Source organism: Hyla sarda, chromosome 4 (assembly GCF_029499605.1).
Source record: "Hyla sarda isolate aHylSar1 chromosome 4, aHylSar1.hap1, whole genome shotgun sequence".
Classification (NCBI taxonomy): domain Eukaryota; kingdom Metazoa; phylum Chordata; class Amphibia; order Anura; family Hylidae; genus Hyla; species Hyla sarda.
Window position 1 is genome coordinate 418,492,339 of NC_079192.1, and position 20,371 is coordinate 418,512,709.

The following is a 20,371-nucleotide window of genomic DNA, read 5'->3' on the forward strand; positions in this document are numbered from 1 at the left end:
CGGATGGTGGATAAGCAGCCCCAAACAAGTTCCAAAGATATTTGAGCTGTCCTGCAGGCTCAGGGAGCATCAGTGTCAGCGCGAACTATCCGTCCACATATAAATGAAATAAAACGCTATGGGGGAGACCCAGGAGGACCCCACTGTGGGGGAGACCCAGGAGGACCCCACTGTGGGGGAGACCCAGGAGGACCCCACTATGGAGGAGACCCAGGAGGACCCCACTATGGAGGAGACCCAGGAGGACCCCACTATGGAGGAGACCCAGGAGGACCCCACTATGGAGGGAGACCCAGGAGGACCCCACTATGGAGGGAGACCCAGGAGGACCCCACTATGGAGGGAGACCCAGGAGGACCCCACTATGGAGGGAGACCCAGGAGGACCCCACTATGGAGGGAGACCCAGGAGGACCCCACTATGGAGGGAGACCCAGGAGGACCCCACTATGGGGGAGACCCAGGAGGACCCCACTGCTGACACAGACATAAAAAAAGAGACTACATTTTACCAAAATGAACTTGAGTAACCAAAATCCTTCTGGGAAAACGTCTTGTGGACAGATGAGACCAAGATAGATCTTTTTGGTAAAGCAAATCATTCTACTGTTTACCGAAAACGGAATGAGGCCTACAAAGAAAAGAACACAGAACCTACAGTGACATATGGGGGAGGTCAGTGATGTTTTGGTTTGTTTTGCTGCCTCTGGCACTGGGGGCCTTGAATGTGTACAAGACATCATGAAATCTGAGGATTACCAATGGATTTTGGGTCGCACTGTACAGCCCAGTGTCAGAAAGCTGGGTTTGTGTCCGAGATCTTGGGTCTTCCAGCAGGACAATGACCCCGAACATACATCAAAAAGCCCCAGAAATGGAGACAACAAAGCGCTGGAGAGTTCTGAAGTGTCAGCAATGAGTCCAGATCTAAATCCCATTGATCACCTGTGGAGAGATCCTAAAATTACTGTTGGGAAAAGGCGCCGTCCAATAAGAGACCGGGAGCAGTTTGTAAAGGAAGAGTGGTCCAACATTCCGGCTGAGAGGTGTAAGAAGCTTATTGATGGTTATAGGAAGAGTGGTCCAACATTCCGGCTGAGAGGTGTAAGAAGCTTATTGATGGTTATAGGAAGAGTGGTCCAACATTCCGGCTGAGAGGTGTAAGAAGCTTATTGATGGTTATAGGAAGAGTGGTCCAACATTCCGGCTGAGGTGTAAGAAGCTTATTGATGGTTATAGGAAGAGTGGTCCAACATTCCGGCTGAGAGGTGTAAGAAGCTTATTGATGGTTATAGGAAGAGTGGTCCAACATTCCGGCTGAGAGGTGTAAGAAGCTTATTGATGCTTATAGGAAGAGTGGTCCAACATTCCGGCTGAGAGGTGTAAGAAGCTTATTGATGGTTATAGGAAGAGTGGTCCAACATTCCGGCTGAGAGGTGTAAGAAGCTTATTGATGGTTATAGGAAGAGTGGTCCAACATTCCGGCTGAGAGGTGTAAGAAGCTTATTGATGGTTATAGGAAGAGTGGTCCAACATTCCGGCTGAGGTGTAAGAAGCTTATTGATGCTTATAGGAAGAGTGATCCAACATTCCGGCTGAGAGGTGTAAGAAGCTTATTGATGGTTATAGGAAGAGTGGTCCAACATTCCGGCTGAGAGGTGTAAGAAGCTTATTGATGGTTATAGGAAGAGTGGTCCAACATTCCGGCTGAGAGGTGTAAGAAGCTTATTGATGCTTATAGGAAGAGTGGTCCAACATTCTGGCTGAGAGGTGTAAGAAGCTTATTGATGGTTATAGGAAGAGTGGTCCAACATTCCGGCTGAGAGGTGTAAGAAGCTTATTGATGCTTATAGGAAGACACGGATTGACACGGATTTCACTTATTTTTTCCATAGGGTGCAACCAAATATTAAGTTAAGGGGCCAATAATTGTGTCCAGACCATTTTTGGAGTTTGGTGACATTAGGTCCAATTATTTTTTTTTCCTCCTTTTTTGGTTTAGTTCCAATAGACACAAAGGGAATAAACGTGTATAGCAAAACCTGTGTTACTGCAATATATATATATATATACAGAGGAAAGGAGATCTCTCTATATATATATATATATATACACAGAGGAGAGGAGATCTATATATATATATATACAGAGGAGAGGAGATCTATATATATATACAGAGGAGAGGAGATCTATATATATATACAGAGGAGAGGAGATCTATATATATATATATATATATATATATATATATATACAGAGGAGAGGAGATCTATATATATATATATATATATATATATATACAGAGGAGAGGAGATCTATATATATATATATATATATATTTATATATATATATACAGAGGAGAGGAGATCTATATATATATATATATATATATATATATATATATATATATACAGAGGAGAAGAGATAGAGATATATATATATAAATATATATATATATATATATATATATACAGAGGAGAGGAGATCTATATATATATATATATATATATACAGAGGAGAGGAGATCTATATATATATATACAGAGGAGAGGAGATCTATATATATATATATATACAGAGGAGAGGAGATCTATATATATATATACAGAGGAGAAGAGATAGAGATATATATATATAAATATATATATATATATATATACAGAGGAGAGGAGATCTATATATATATATATATACAGAGGAGAGGAGATCTATATATATATATACAGAGGAGAGGAGATCTATATATATATATATATATACACAAAGGGAATAAACCTGTGTTACTGCAATCCTTTCCTGTGAGAAATACTTCACTTTATAGAAACATTTCAGGGGGGACGACCTTTACCGCCATGACTGTAGATAGATAGATATTTTATATACATAATTTGCCATAAAGCTTCAGTGACCCCAGCAGAGTTTTTGATGCATCGTAAAGAATTGAGAAGTAAAGGTTTTTATTAGGCAGTTTCCAGCTCTTCTTGTGCTGCAGACTATCGCTCCTCCGGGCCCCGGAGTGGATGCGGTTGAAGCCACATGTGTTTCCTGTAGTCGACTTTCTCCCCTCTGCGGTTTCCTGGTGTTTAGACTGTGACCCAGAACGTGAAACTCCACACCGCTCCGCGCGTCCCAGAGCTGTGACTGGCAGAGGCCAAGTGTGGGGTTTGTCATAATACCGATGCAGCAGAGGCGATGCAGCGCAGCTCCTTTCCCTGGTTACAGACCCACTCGCTCTTTGTTGATGGCATCGGATCCCCCCCCCCCCGGCTGCCGTCGCTGTGAATATGAAGTAATGATTCTCAGTCTGTTTCCAATAAGTTTTCCTGGCAGGCGCCTCCGCTGGGAGCTCCGGTATTTTATTTTTGGTTTTTTTAATGGAATTTTTTTGGCTTTATTGGGCGATTGTTCCTCTGTGGTGTCCAAGGATTGGCCGGCTACGCCTGCTGATCTGTTTCCTTCAGAAATGGCACCACACTTGTCTACAGGTTGAGTCTGGTACTGCAACTCATCCCCATTAACTTTTTTTTTAACTCATTGAGATGCGATACCTCACCCAAACTGTGGACCGGGGTGGCGCTGTTTCAGACAACCTATTTAACAATCATCACTTCTGTAGCTTCTGCTTTATAACTGTCCCGTTCATGGTGTGTAGGGAAGAGCTAGAATATCTGTGACAGACCCTCAGCTGTTTAAGGACCAGATGAGGAATTTTCTTTTCCTACATAAGTTATATTACTTCTTTACATCATATCGTCTTCAGAGCTGCACTCACTATTCTGCTGTTACATCATGTCTTATCCTCCAGAGCTGCACTCACTATTCTGCTGTTACATCATGTCTTATCCTCCAGATTTGCACTCTATATTCTGCTGTTACATCATGTCTTATCCTCCAGAGCTGCACTCACTATTCTGCTGTTACATCATGTCTTATCCTCCAGAGCTGCACTAACTATTCTGCTGTTACATCATGTCTTATCCTCCAGAGCTGCACTCACTATTCTGCTGTTACATCATGTCTTATCCTCCAGAACTGCACTCCCTATTCCAGCGTTTTCCAACTAGGGTACCTCCAGCTGTTGCAAAACTACAACTCCCAGCATGCTGGGAGTTATAGTTTTGCAACAGCTGGAGGCCCCCTGGTTGGGAAACACTGCACTATTCTACTGTTACATCATGTCTTATCCTCCAGAGCTGCACTCACTATTCTGCTGTTACATCCTGTCTTATCCTCCAGAGCTGCACTCACTATTCTGCTGTTACATCACATTTTATCCTCCAGAGCTGCACTCACTATTCTGCTGTTACATCATGTCTTATCCAGAGCTGCACTCACTATTCTGATGTTACATCATGTCTTATCCTCCAGAGCTGCACTCACTATTCTGCTGTTACATAATCTCTTATCCTCTAGAGCTGCACTCACTATTCTGCAGTTACATCATGTCTTATCCTCCAGAGCTGCACTCACTATTCTGCTGTTATATCATGTCTTATCCTCCAGAGCTGCACTCACTATTCTGCTGTTACATCATGTCTTATCCTCCAGAGCTGCACTCACTATTCTGCTGTTACATCATGTCTTATCCTCCAGAGCTGCGCTCACTATTCTGCAGTTACATCATGTCTTATCCCCCAGAGCTGCACTCACTATTCTATTACATGATATCCTATCCTCCAGTCACCTCCAGAGCTGCACTCACTATTCTGCAGTTACATCATGTCTTATCCTCCAGTGCTGCGCTCACTCTTCTGCTCTTCTGGTACTTTGTGGTGACGGGGTGTGTTTTTCAGGTGATCACCACGAACGGCACGGGTCGCCGGGTGCTGGTGGAGGACAAGCTCCCGCACATCTTCGGCTTCACCCTACTGGGGGATTACGTGTACTGGACGGACTGGCAGCGGCGCAGTATCGAGCGCGTCCACAAGCACACGGGGGAGCGGGAGGTCATCATCGATCAGCTGCCCGACCTGATGGGACTGAAGGCCACAAATATTCACCGCATGTCAGGTGAGCGCCGGAGCCGGGAGCGCCATCATCTAGAGGTTTATTGTCGTTTCCTTCCCTTCTAACTTTCTTTTTTTTATTCTTAAAGGGACCAACGCCTGCGCAGACAACAATGGCGGCTGCAGTCACCTGTGCCTCTACCACCCCCAGGGGCTGCGCTGCGCCTGTCCCATCGGCCTGGAGCTGATCAGTGACATGAGGACGTGCATCGTGCCCGAGGCCTTCCTGCTCTTCTCCCGCCGCGCAGACATTCGCCGAATCTCTCTAGAGACCAATAATAACAACGTGGCCATCCCGCTGACCGGGGTGAAGGAAGCGTCGGCGCTGGACTTCGATGTGACCGACAACAGGATTTACTGGACAGATATAAGCTTAAAGGTGCGTTATATACACTCCAATCACCTCCAGAGCTGCACTCACTATTCTGCTGTTACATCATGTCTTGTCCTCCAGAGCTGCACTCACTATTCTGCTGCTACATAAGGTCTTATCCTCCAGAGCTGCACTCCTTATTCTGCTGTTACATCATGTCTTATCCTCCAAAGCTGCACTCACTATTCTGCTGTTAAATCAGGTGTTATCCTCCAGAGCTGCACTCACTATTCTGCTTTTACATAATGTCTTATCCTTCAGAGCTGCACTCACTATTCTGCTGTTACATGTTATCCTATCCTCCAGTCACATTCAGAGCTGCACTCTGTTCTTTTGTTACATCATTCCTTATTCTCCAGAACTGCACTCACTATTCTGCTGTTACATCGTCTTATCCTCTAGTCACCCCCAGAGCTGCACTCACTATTCTGCTGTTACATAATATCTTATTCTCAGTGACCTCCAGAGCTGCGGTTACTTTTCTGCTGTTACATCATGTCTTATCCTCCAAAGCTGCACTCGCTATTCTGCTTTTACATAATATCTTATCCTCCAGTCACCTCCAGAGCTGCACTCACTATTCTGTTACATAATATCCTATCCTCCAGTCACCTCCAGAGCTGCACTCACTATTCTGCTGTTACATAATATCCTATCCTCCAGTCACCTCCAGAGCAGCATTCACTATTCTATTACATGATATCTTATCCTCCAGTCACCTCCAGAGCTGCACTCACTATTCTATTACATGATATCTTATCCTCCAGTCACCTCCAGAGCTGCACTCACTATTCTATTACATGATATCTTATCCTTCAGTCACCTCCAGAGCTGCACTCACTATTCTATTACATAATTTGCTATCCTCCAGTCACCTCCAGAGCTGCACTCACTATTCTGCTGTTACATAATATCTTATCCTCTAGTCACCTCCAGAGCTGCACTCACTATTCTGCTGTTACATAATATGCTATCCTCCAGTCACCTCCAGAGCTGCACTCACTATTCTATTACATGATCTTATCCTCCAGTCACCTCCAGAGCTGCACTCACTATTCTGCTGTTACATAATATGCTATCCTCCAGTCACCTCCAGAGCTGCACTCACTATTCTATTACATAATATGCTATCCTCCAGTCACCTCCAGAGCTGCACTCACTATTCTATTACATAATATCCTATCCTCCAGTCACCTCCAGAGCTGCACTCACTATTCTATTACATGATATCTTATCCTCCAGTCACCTCCAGAGCTGCACTCACTATTCTGTTACATAATATCCTATCCTCCAGTCACCTCCAGAGCTGCACTCACTATTCTGCTCTTACATAATATCCTATCCTCCAGTCACCTCCAGAGCTGCACTCACTATTCTGCTGTTACATAATATCTTATCCTCTAGTTACCTCCAGAGCTGCAGTCCTAAGATGTTTATATTTTGTTCTTATTGTTTTCCTCTGATTTCTCCCTCCTTGCAGACGATCAGTCGCGCCTTCATGAACGGCAGCGCTCTAGAGCACGTGATTCAGTTCGGGCTGGATTACCCAGAAGGCATGGCGGTGGACTGGTTGGGAAAGAACCTGTACTGGGCGGACACTGGCACCAATCGGATTGAGGTTTCCAAGCTGGATGGGCTGCACCGGCAGATACTGGTGTGGAAGGACCTGGACAGCCCGCGGGCGCTGGCGCTGGACCCTGCGGAGGGGTGCGTAACCTGAATATTAAACACACACAACCCCCTAGATAAGTGTTTCCCATCCAGGGTGCCTCCTGCTGTGGCCAAACTACAACTCCCAGCATGCCCGGACAGCCTTTGGCTGTCCGGGCATGCTGGGAGTTGTAGTTTGGCCACAGCAGGAGGCACCCTGGTTGGGAAACACTGCCCCAGTCTCTTACTCTCTGCCACCCCCTCAGGCTATGTCTGGGATTGCAGTTTATCATTATTCAGGTTCATAAGGCTGGGCTGCATTACCACTCATGGCCTGAGGACAGAAGTGGTGCTGTTCTTAGAGACAATCGAACCCATTATAGATACAGGTACAGCGTCTCAGACTCTTCATTGCGGTTTCCTTCTTCCGCCCCCCCCCCCCCCCCCACCACCACCACCACTGATAGATTAAAAGGAATTATCATTATCTATTGTGGGAAGGAAATGGAAAATTCCTCATAATGGCCGATCTCCCCTCCGGCCCCCGCACGGTCGTCCTTTGTGTCCAGCTCCTGTTCACCGTATAACAAAGGGGACGTTTATCTCCTGGGCCGTCAGTCATTACACAGACCTGTAATATTATCTGGAGCCGTACCGTTCCTTCCTCCTGTGTAAAGTAGGTCAGGACTGAGAGGAGGCGTAGAGGCTCACGGCAGAAGAGCTGGGACTGTGAGCGTCACGGCCTCTGTGTATAATGGATACAATGTGACTGCAGTTACTGCCAGAGCTGCACTCACTATTATTACTCTACAAACACTGCCAGAGCTGCACTCACTATTATTACTCTACAGACACTGCCTGAGCTGCACTCACTATTATTACTCTACAGACACTGCCTGAGCTGCACTCACTATTATTACTCTACAGACACTGTCTGAGCTGCACTCACTATTATTACTCTACAAACACTGCCAGAGCTGCACTCACTATTATTACTCTACAGACACTGCCAGAGCTGCACTCACTATTATTACTCTACAGACACTGTCTGAGCTGCACTCACTATTATTACTCTACAAACACTGCCAGAGCTGCACTCACTATTATTACTCTACAGACACTGCCAGAGCTGCACTCACTATTATTACTCTACAGACACTGCCAGAGCTGCACTCACTATTATTACTCTACAGACACAGCCAGAGCTGCACTCACTATTATTACTCTACAAACACTGCCAGAGCTGCACCCACTATTATTACTCTACAGACACAGCCAGAGCTGCACTCACTATTATTACTCTACAGACACTGCCTGAGCTGCACTCACTATTATTACTCTACAGACACTGGCAGAGCTGCACCCACTATTATTACTCTACAGACACTGGCAGAGCTGCACCCACTATTATTACTCTACAGACACTGCCAGAGCAGCACTCACTATTATTACTCTACAGACACTGCCAGAGCTGCACTCACTATTATTACTTTGCAGACACTGCCAGAGCTGCACTCACTATTATTATTCTACAGACACTGCCAGAGCTGCACCCACTATTATTACTTCACAGACACTGCCAGAGCTGCACCCACTATTATTACTCTACAGTCAAAACCGGAGCTGCACTCACTATTATTACTCTACAGTCACAGCTGGAGCTGCACTCGCTATTCTTATTTTACAGTCATAACCAGAGCTGCACTCACTATTCTTATCCTCCAGTCACAGCCGGAACTGCACTCACTATTCTTATTCTACAGTCACAGCCAGAGCTGCGCTCACTATTCTTATCCTCCAGTCACAGCCGGAGCTGCACTGACTATTCTCCTCCTCCAGTCACAGCCAGAGCTGCACTCACTATTCTCCTCCAGTCACAGCCAGAGCTGCGCTCACTATTCTCCTTTTTTCTCTGCTGCGGTATAAGCGCTAACCATATGTTTTCTCTCCTTATTGATTAGGTTTATGTACTGGACGGAGTGGGGTGGGAAGCCGAAGATAGACAGGGCGGCTATGGATGGCAGCGAGCGCATCACCCTGGTGCCCAACGTGGGCCGCGCCAACGGCCTGACTATTGACTATGCCGAGAGGCGGCTGTACTGGACCGACTTCGATACCAATCTGATCGAGTCCTCAAACATGATGGGTGAGTAGTCCTTGTTACTTCCTGAGTTACGTTGTGCCATGCTCCAGAGCTGCGCCCACACTTCTGCCTCTAGCTTTAAAGGGGGACTCCGGTGGAAAACTGTTTTTTTTTTTTTTTTTTTTTTTATAAATGAACTGGTGCCAGAAAGTTAAACAGATTTGTAAATTCTGTTAAAAAATCTTAATCCTTCCAGTACTTATCAGCTACTGTATGCTACAGAGGATATTCTTTGTTTTTTTAATTTCTTTTTTGTCTTGTCCTCAGTGCTCTCTGCTGACACCTCTGTCCGTGTCAGGAACTGTCCAGAGCAGCATAGGTTTGCGATTGGGATTTTACTCCTGCTCTGGACAGTTCCTGACACAGACAGAGGTGTCAGCAGAGAGCCCTGTGGACAAGACAAAAAAGAAACTCAAAAAGCAAAGAATTTCCTCTGTAGCATACAGCTGCTAAAAAGTACTGGAAGGATTAAGATTTTTTTTAATAGAAGTAATTTACAAAACTGTTTAACTTTCTAGCACCAGTTGATTAAAACAAAAAAAAAAGTTTTTCACAGGAGTACCCCTTTAAACTTTTTTTTTTTTTTTTTTAAATCAACTGGTGCCAGAAAGTTAAACAGATTTGTAAATTACTTCTATTAAAAAAAAAAAAATCTTAATTCTTCCAGTACTTATTAGCTGCTGAATACTACAGAGCAAATTATTTTCTTTCTGGAACGCAGAGCTCTCTGCTGACATCATGACCACAGTGCTCTCTGCTGACATCATGACCACAGTGCTCTCTGCTGACATCATGACCACAGTGCTCTCTGCTGACATCATGACCACAGTGCTCTCTGCTGACATCATGACCACAGTGCTCTCTGCTGACATCATGACCACAGTGCTCTCTGCTGACATCATGACCACAGTGCTCTCTGCTGACATCATGACCACAGTGCTCTCTGCTGACATCATGACCACAGTGCTCTCTGCTGACATCATGACCACAGTGCTCTCTGCTGACACCTCTGTCCATTTTAGGAACTGTCCAGAGCAGCATATATGTTTTCTATGGGGATTTTTTCCTACTTTGGACAGTTCCTAAAATGGACAGCAGATGTCAGCAGAGAGCAATGTGCTCATGATGTCAGCAGAGAGCTCAGTGTTCCGAAAAGAAAAGAATTTGCTCTGTAGTATTCAACTGCTAATAAGTACTGGAAGGATTAAGATTTTTTTAATGGAAGTAATTTACAAATCTGTTTAACTTTCTGGCACCAGTTGATTATAATAATAAATAAATAAATAAATAAAAAAATAAAAAAATTCCACCAGAGTACCCCTTTAATCAGCTTTGGATGTGACCAGAGACATAATGTATCCCGGCCTCGTACACAGATGTAACACCAGAGCTGAGCGAGGCCGCTGTGAGCCGTGTGCCGGGCCCGGTGCCAGCGCGGTTCCTGCAGGTGAATGAACGGCTCCCCAGCTGTGCCGTCTGCTTTCCCCGTGTTCAGGAAGCGAGCGGCTCGTGGATCGGAGCCAAACTCCACTCCGCCGCCGCCGCAGCTTCATTTGCATTAAAAAGGATTAATCTGCGGGGGAAATGTTTAACACGGTGTTTTATGTAACTGATCCTCTTTGTATGAAGCCTCCCAGTCTATCAGCCGCTTCCTGAACCTGCGGCCCACAATCCTCTGCTCCCCTCTATTACCAATACATCACATCTCCTTTTATGTAACGTTTCCTTTTATCTGAGTTTTTATGATGTCATTTACGTTTTTTAGGAGGTTAACTGGGTTCATGTTAACTCTTCACAACTATGTTTTGTTATTGGGGGGGGGGGGGGCAAAACGTTTGGAATTGTAGGCTCGGAACTGTGGGAAAATGTTGCAGCTTTGTTACAATGTATCAATGGCTATTAGTCTAGAGCAATGTTTCCCCAAGTAGTGTGCCTCCAGCTGTTGCAAAACTACAACTTCCAGCATGCCCGGACAGCCGTTGGCTGTCCGGGCATGCTGGAAGTTGTAGTTTTGCAACAGCTGGAGGCACACTACTTGGGGAAACACTGGTCTGGGTGGGTTCTGTGACAAATTTTCGCGGCGGAAATTCCCGCTGAAAGGGTTCGTTCACACTGAGGAATTCACCAGGAATCATTTCGGTCAGGAAATTGTTGCCTTCTGTCATTTTATCCATCAAGTGGAAATGAAGAGGAATGAAGGCTATTTAAAGGGGTACTCCGGTGGAAAACTTTTTTTCATCATTTTTTTTTTTTTTTTTTTTTTTTTTTTTTTAACTGGTGCCAGAAAGTTAAACAGATTTGTAAATTACTTCTATTAAAGGAGAACTCCAGAATATGAAAATTGTCCCCCCATACTGCCGGCAGTAAAAAAAAAAATAAAGATGTACATACCTTCCTCCGCTCCCCCGGGGCCTCCGGTAACCGGCTCCGGTCTCCGCCGCGATCCTGTTGAAAAAATGGCCGGGTCCTAAGGTGTAAAATGGCTGGGTCCTTAAGGGGTTAAAGGGGTACTCCCTTGTAAAACTTTTATTTATTTATTTTTTATTTATTTTTTTTAAATCAACTGGTGCCAGAAAGTTAAACAGATTTGTAAATCACTTCTATTAAAAAAATCTTAATCCTTCCAGTACTTTTTAGGGGCTGTGTACTAAAGAGAAATCCAAAAAAGAAATGCATTTCCTGTGATGTCCTGACCACAGTGCTCTCTGCTGACCTCCGCTGTCCATTTTAGGAACTGTCCAGAGCAGCGTATGTTTGCTATGGGGATTTTCTCCTGCTCTGGACAGTTCCTAAAATGGACAGAGGTGTCAGCATCAGAGGAAATGCATTTCTTTTTTGGATTTCTCTTTAGTATACAGCCTCTAAAAAGTACTGGAAGGATTAAGATTTTTTTTTATAGAAGTGATTTACAAATCTGTTTAACTTTCTGGCACTAGTTGATTTAAAAAGAAAAAAAAAAGGATTCCACGGGAGTAACCCTTTAATGTTTGCAGAAGAATCTAGTCTGGAGCTTGTAGTTCTCCCATCTTCTAATGTGAACTTCTCTCCTTTATCCACAGGGCAAGACCGTGAGGTCATAGCTGACGACCTGCCGCACCCATTCGGTCTTACCCAGTACCAGGACTTCATCTACTGGACGGACTGGAGTCGCCGAAGCATCGAGAGAGCCAACAAGACCAGCGGCCAGAACCGGACCGTCATCCAGGGCCACCTGGACTACGTCATGGACATCCTGGTGTTTCACTCCTCCCGGCAGTCGGGCTGGAACGAATGCGCGTCCAGCAATGGCCACTGCTCCCACCTGTGTCTGGCCACCCCGGTGAGCGGCTACACGTGCAGCTGCCCCGTGCACTACTACCTGAACACCGACAACAAGACGTGCAGTGGTGAGTTGGTGACGTTAACGCCGCAACCGGTTCTCTGAAAGTTATAATGTCCCTTATATATTTAAATATGAGGGGGAGAGGATCAATCAGAACATTAGAGAGAGAGAGAGACACACACACACACATATATCTATATATATATATATATATATATATATATATATATATATATATATATACACACACACACATATATCTATATATATATATATATATATATATATATACACACACACATATATATCTATATCTATATATATATATATATATATATATATAATATATATATAATCTCTTCAAATATATACATATATATTCATTTATTATATTAAAACGTGTGTGTGTGTATATATATATATATATATATATATATATATATTGAAAAAAAATATATATATATTGAAAAAAAAATATTTATTTATATACAGTAACCCCTTGACATAGGATAATTACAACATCCGATGCTTTTGTATGTCGGGGCCATCGCATAAACGGCTATCCAGCAGCGCAGACTGCTTCCGCTGCCACCGGATAGCTGTTTAAGGTGCCCTGTGTGGTCCGGTGGGTGTCACTCACCTGTACTGGCGCTCCGGACCGTCCTCTTCGGGATCCCCTGCATCGCTGGCCCTCTCCATCGTAGTCATCGCGCACACCGTCCCGTCATTCAATAGGAGCGGCGTGCGCAGCGACGTGATGACTGCGATGAAGAGACGCAGCAGGGACGGTCCGGGGACGCGGCGGCAGCGATGGACGGCAACACCCAGGGCAGCGGTGAGCGGCAGGGACAGGTGAGTACAGTATAACCTCCTTATACCAGTGGTCTTCAACCTGCGGACCTCCAGATGTTGCAAAACTACAACTCCCAGCATGCCCGGACAGCCGCACTGCGCAGATCCCTCAACAAACGATGGTTTCAACGAACGATCGTTCATTTAGAACAGATTACCATCGTATGTTGAGGGACCACTGTATATTTTTTAAATAAATATATAGATAGAGAGAGATATATATATCTATCTATTATATACTTTTTTATATATATATATATATATATATATATATATATATATATATATATATAATAAAAAAAATATATATAATAAAACATATATATCTTTTCAAATATATTATATATTTAAAAAAATATATAATTAAATATATATTGATAAAATATATATATTGAAAAAAATATATATTATCTCTTTAAATATATATTTTAAATAAAATATATAATTTTTATAAATATATATTTATATTTTAAAAATATAGATAAAGGGGAGCACCGTGCTCAAGGATTCCAGATCCGTGTGGGTGCACAGCTTCAGGAACAGACCAATTCCCAAGTAATATCAAAAGCAAAGTAGAAGCGGCACTCCAAGTTATCAATAAAGCGTGGATTTATTCACACATCTGTGCAGAAAGCGACGTTTCGGCTCAACAATAAAGCCTTTCTCAAGCATAACAAACAGTGTACATTAGTGTCCATATATAGGCCCTCTAATCACACAAGTGAATGAGGGGGGTGTGGCCAACACAACAATCAAAACAATCTATAAAGTTACTCAATAAAACCGCAATCGGTTGTATATAAATGTGTTAACAAATAATATCATATACAGTGCAATCAAATTATACACACAATCCAGTGCTAAAAGCGTGTACCGTGTGGCAAAATCTATAAAGTTCATCTAAGGTCCGGTTCCATAGGCGGCGCTCACCTGCTGACAACAGCGCAGGCATCCAATCAAAAACGTCTCTAGCTGAAGAATGTTGTGTTTGTACACAAAGCGAGTGCGCAGGTGTCGATTCGCCGCATCCGGTCGCCGCCGGAAGTCGTCACCAGTCACGAGGTTAACAGACGTAGTATCAAACAGGAAGTATCCATCTTCTGATGGCGCATATGTGGATTCGTGTGCGCATGCGTAGACGCACAACAGGGTCATAAGTCCTCAGCCGCCATTACCAGTACTGGCATAACTATGGGCAAAGCCAGTTAACCAAATAATAACATGGAGGATGACCATACTATTCTCCCAAAAAAAAGGCAGGGTTTTTTCATTAAACAAAAATGTTAAAATAAAATAAATTGTACAAATATCGCACATTGTATATGGTTTGCGGTTATGGCTTATTAGGTAGGGGTCTGTCCTATGGACAGAAAACCAGGTTCTACTTTGCTTTTGATATATTTAAAAAAAAAATATATATATATATATTTTATTATGTTATAAAAAAAATTTAAATATCTGTTATGTTTGATCCCCTCCCCCTCAGCGCCCAGCTCCTTCCTGCTCTTCAGTCAGAAAAACGCCATCAACAGGATGGTGATCGACGAGCAGCAGAGCCCGGACATCATCCTCCCCATCCACAACCTACGCAACGTGCGCGCCATCGACTACGACCCTGTGGAGAAGCATCTGTATTGGATAGACTCCCGGCAGAGCATCCGCAGGTCGCTGGAAGACGGCAGCCAGGTGAGACGCCATCTTTACTCCGTGTCCATATTGCGTCTCATTGCTTGTAAAACACATAATGTAAATATGCATTGGGTTTTAACCCCTTCCTCTTCTTCTCGCAGAACGTGACCGTGGTGTCCAACACTAGCCCCAACCAGAACCTGGACATGCAGCCGTACGACATGAGCATCGACATCTACAGCCGCTTCATCTACTGGACCTGCGAGGCGACCAACGTCATCAACGTCACCCGCATGGATGGCCGAGCCGTCGGGATAGTCCTGAAAGGAGATCAGGACCGGCCCAGAGCCATCCTGGTGAATCCGGAGAGAGGGTGAGTGCTCAGGCTGCGGCTGCCGTCCCGTAGGCTTGCTATTGGTGGATTCATACGACTTCTAATGCTCTGTCTCGTTCTGTTGTACCAGGTACATGTATTTCACCAACTTACAGGACCGTTCGGCCAAGATAGAGCGTGCCGCGCTGGACGGGACAGAACGCGAGGTCCTCTTCTTCACGGGGCTCAGTAAACCCATCGCCCTCGCTCTGGATAATAAAATGGGAAAGTTGTTCTGGGCAGATTCAGACCTGAGACGGATCGAGAGCAGCGACCTGTCTGGTAAGGAGCCGCTAGGGCAGGGTGCCTCCAGCTGTTGCTAAACTACAACTCCCAGCATACCCTGACAGCCTTCAGCATTAAGGGGAGAGGGAAAAACCCCAGTGGAGAAAACCTCTAGGGCAGTGGTCTTCAACCTGCGGGCCTCCAGATGTTGCAAAACTACAACTCCCAGCTTGGCTGTCCGGGCATGCTGGGAGTTGTAGTTTTGCAACATCTGGAGGTCTGCAGGTTGCAGACCACTGCTCTAGGGAAACCATGGCTGGAAGATTGCCCTTCGGCTTAGAGCTGTGTTTTCCAACCCGGATTCCTCCAGCTGTTGCAGAACTACAAATCCCAGCATGCCCAGACATCCTTAGGCCGGTGTTTCCCAACCAGGGTGCCTCCAGTTGTTGCAGAACTATAACTCCCAGCATGCCCGGCCAACGTCTAAGTACTTAGGCAAACCATGGCTAAAAGATTGCCCTTACCTTCGGCCACGAGCTGCGTTTCCCAACCAGTGTACCTATACCTATTGCTAAACTACAACACCCAGCATGCCCGGACAGCCAATTGGCTGTCCGGGCATGCTGGGAGTTATAGTTTTGCAACAGATGTAGGCACCCTGATTGGGAAACGCTGCGATCCACGCCGACATATTTTCTGGATTCTTATTCGACGTCTCGCCGACAGGTGGGAACCGCATCGTCCTGGAAGACTCCAACGTCCTGCAGCCGGTGGGACTCACCGTTTTTGGCAACCACCTTTATTGGATCGACCGACAGCAGCAGATGATCGAACGCATCGAGAAAACGGGACGGGTGGGGCGCATGAAAATCCAGGCCAGAATCCCCTTCCTGACGGACATCCACGCGGTGACGGAGCTGAGCGTGAAGGAGTACAGTGAGTTGCTGCGATGGCAGACAATATGGCGGCTTGTTACCGGGCAGAATATTGACATTGATTATTTTATCTTTTTCAGAGGAGCACCCCTGCGCCCAGGACAATGGCGGCTGCTCCCACATCTGTATCGTGAAAGGAGACGGGACCACCCGCTGCTCCTGCCCTATTCACCTGGTCCTCCTACAAAATGAGCTGTCCTGCGGAGGTGGGTGCACGAATTTCCAAATTTTCAAACCTATAGCTTAACCCCTTGACGTGTGTACGCGCCCAAATGGTCGTGAATGTTACCTCCCATGACCGATTGACTCCCACTGCAACATATATGCGGGGATCTATCAGTTTCCATGCCAGCCGACGCTGCTGAAGTTGTCATGCACCGCAGTACTCCTTTTAAAAAGGTAACTTAAAAGGGGTACTCCGCAGCCCGAGCGTTCAGAACATTTTGCTCCGAACACTGGGTGCAGTGGTTGGGACGTCATGGCCATACCCCCTCATTGCAAGTCTATGGGAGGGGGCGTGACGGATGCCACGCCCCCTCTCGTAGACTTGCAATGAGGGTGTGTGGCCAGGACGTCACAACCCCCTGCCGCCCGCACCCAGCATTCAAAACAAATGCCAGGTTCTGCACAGAGATCGCGGGGGTCCCATCGGCGGGACATCTTATCCACTATCCTTTTGATAAGGGATGAGACGTCTAGGGGCGGAGTACCCCTTTAAATAATAAAAATTAATTAGAGAGAGAATATTCCCATCGAATGATAAAAATTTAGACCCCCCCCCCCCTTTTTCCCCATTTACAATAAATAAATATTATATAAATACCTATTTGGCATCACCACGTGAACTATTTAAAAATTATTAGACTGTTGATATTCTAAACATAAATGGCTCAGATAAAAAAAAATGCTCATACAGCCCCGTATACGGAAAAATAAGTTATAGGGGTCAGAATAGGTCGGTTATTAGACACTTAGTTATTAGAAACTAAAAATATAATAAAATACAACTTATAGAAATTTGGTTTTATTCTTTAGCGCCCATGTAAAGTGCACTGTAAAAATCAAAACCCCAAAATTTGCCAAATATTAACTTTCGTTATAATGCATATATTTTTTAATTTTGCAGTTATGTTTTTCTTAAAAGGCGTTTTTTGTTTTTGCAGAACCCCCCACCTGCTCCCCGCAGCAGTTCACCTGTTACACCGGGGAGGTGGACTGTATACCCGCCGAGTGGCGCTGTGACGGCTTCATGGAGTGCGTGGACAACAGCGACGAGCATAACTGCCCCAAGTGCTCCAGCGCCCAGTACCAGTGCGCCAGCGGGCAGTGCATTGAGTCTTCCCGTAGGTGCGACGGCGAGAACCACTGCCAGGACAAGTCTGACGAGAAGAACTGCAACGGTGAGCGCCCACTGACAGTGTAGACCAGGGGTCTCAAGCTGGTGGCCCTCCAGATGTTGCAAAACTTTAAATCCCAGCATTCCTGGACATGTCCAGACAGCCATTTGCTGCTGAAGTTTTGCAACATCTGGAGGGCCACCAGTTTGAGACCCCTGGTGTAGACTATTCAGAACTACAAGTTTCAAGCGTACCTGTCATAGCGCAAATAAAAGAAAAAAAAGTGATATGTTACTCAGGACCCAATCCTGATCATGTGCATATAATGTTTATGCGTCTCGGACCTATATATCTAGAGATATAAGCATTTATCTGCTGGTGAGTTACTTTATCATTGTGCAGGCTGGAGGGGGCGTGTCTGTCTGTCTCCCTCACAGGAGCAAGCCTGTGCAGTCAGCCAATCAGTACTCTCTACTCTGTAACCCTTTTATGCTGTGTCATGTTACACAGAGGAAGATGCTTGGAGCTTGCCTGCAGTAATCAAAAGACATTATGGTGATTTCAGAACAGGATAAAATGTATAAATATAAGAATAGATATTTATAAAATTAGATTTTTTAGATAAAAGTACAGCATTTTTATGAATACATGTTCTATCTGTTTTATCTTCTCCTAGTAAAGCTGGATGCTAATCAGCATAGCTGTCACTATGTGTGTCATTCATCTTTCACAGACTCCTGAATATCTGAACAACTTCTTTGTCATTCAGGAGTCCGAGAAAGCTTTGACTATTTCAGCATGCTGGGAGTTGTAGTTTAGTAACAACTGAAGCTACAGTGTATGTTAGAGCAGTGTTGCCTCCAGCTGTTTTAAAACTACAGCTCCCAGCATGTCCACTCATCCTTTATCTGTAGTTTTGCATACACTCAATAGAAATCTCCTATACTGGATACCGGTATGCTTTACGGCCGGTATCCAGTATGCTGTAAAATCTAGACTAGTCTGTCTGGCTAAAAGACAGGCGACCCCTAGTGGCGGCTATTTTGAGCTTGAATTTCAGGTGAAAATGTAAAATTTTTTAAACAGGTGTATATTGTGAAATGTCATATTATAATGAGTCCTGCAATATATGAAAAGTTTTTAACCATGACAGTGCCTCTTTCAGCATACCCGGACAGCTGGGAGTTGTAGTTCTGCAACAACTGGATGAACCCTGATTGGGAAACAATATCATGGACCGAACCACTACGAGCGGCCATATTGGTTTCACTGATCAAACTTTTTCTTGTCCCTCCTCAGAAAACTGCACCCCGGAACAGTTCCACTGCAGCAATGGCCAATGCATCAGGAAGCACCAACGTTGCGACCACAGCCGGGACTGCAGCGATAACTCCGACGAGCTGGGCTGCTGTAAGTCCGCAAAAAGACGCCGCCCTGTTGTCCTCTCTTGGTTTTCACCCCTAACCTTATTGCACTTGTCCCTTTCACAGATCCCACAGAGGAGCCGCCTCCGCCCTCCACCAACACAATCGGCTCCATCATCGGCGTCATCCTCACCGTCTTCTCAGTGGGCGGGGTGTACTTCGTCTGCCAGAGGGTGCTATGCCCCCGTATGAAGGGCGACGGCGAAACCATGGCCAACGACTATGTGGTGCACGGGCCGGCTTCTGTGCCCCTGGGATACGTGCCGCACCCCAGCTCGCTGACCAGCTCTTTGCCAGGTGGGTGTCACCGCTGCCATGTAACAATACGCAGGGCCCCATATAACGGCATCGCTCTGCGCCCATCATCACTGCGGGACAATTCGCGCTCGTACAACAAAGAGCCGCCGACATCCTGGACGTCTATAGAGTGAGGATGTGACCGGGATCTAGTTGCATGCGGGCGCTGGGAGTTCATTGTGTGGGTCGCAGAGTCGGGTTTCACGTGCTGCGGGTGCAGGGATCTCTCCGGCTCGGTTCCTTTTTGTAACCCTTTAACTACCAGCACCCTGCCTGTGCGGGTTGGTGTTCGCTACATGACGATATCCTCTTCTTGTCATCTGCAGGAATGTCACGTGGGAAATCTGTCATAAGCTCCCTGAGCATCATGGGTGGAAGCAGCGGGCCGCCGTATGACCGCGCTCACGTCACCGGAGCCTCGTCCAGCAGCTCGTCCAGCACCAAAGGAACTTACTTCCCACCGGTGAGTTGTACAGTTGTTCTCGTGGAGTAAGCCAGAGGCTGTCCATGCTAGAGGTCGTAGTTTAGCTATAGCTGGAGATCCACTTGTTGGCAACACTGCTTCAGTGGAAAGCTGGGTCACTTACTGTTTTTGCACATTTTTGGGGGGGATTGTTTTGAGTGGTTTTCCTCTTTTTTTTTTTTTTATAAAATAAATACCGTATTTTTCGCCCTATAGGACGCACCGGCGTATTAGACGCACCCAATTTATAGGTGCAAAATCTAAAAAAATAAAGATTCTGAACCCAACAGTGGTCTTCAACCTGCGGACCTCCAGATGTTGCAAAACTACAACTCCCAGCAT

At 45.3% G+C, this 20,371-nt stretch overlaps 1 protein-coding gene across 1 annotated transcript in view; it reads left to right on the forward strand.

The window, feature by feature from the left end:
* The window catches only part of LRP6 (LDL receptor related protein 6), a 91,817-nt gene that overhangs the window by 68,915 nt on the left and 2,531 nt on the right, over nt 1-20,371 (forward strand). Inside the window, exons 9-22 of the mRNA XM_056517944.1 lie at nt 4,794-5,010; nt 5,096-5,385; nt 6,860-7,086; nt 8,991-9,175; nt 12,232-12,558; nt 14,833-15,032; nt 15,137-15,348; nt 15,440-15,630; nt 16,300-16,509; nt 16,589-16,714; nt 17,672-17,908; nt 19,145-19,255; nt 19,336-19,566; nt 19,893-20,029. Coding sequence (XP_056373919.1) covers nt 4,794-5,010; nt 5,096-5,385; nt 6,860-7,086; nt 8,991-9,175; nt 12,232-12,558; nt 14,833-15,032; nt 15,137-15,348; nt 15,440-15,630; nt 16,300-16,509; nt 16,589-16,714; nt 17,672-17,908; nt 19,145-19,255; nt 19,336-19,566; nt 19,893-20,029 — 2,901 coding nt within the window. The remainder of the gene's footprint in view (nt 1-4,793; nt 5,011-5,095; nt 5,386-6,859; nt 7,087-8,990; nt 9,176-12,231; nt 12,559-14,832; nt 15,033-15,136; nt 15,349-15,439; nt 15,631-16,299; nt 16,510-16,588; nt 16,715-17,671; nt 17,909-19,144; nt 19,256-19,335; nt 19,567-19,892; nt 20,030-20,371) is intronic.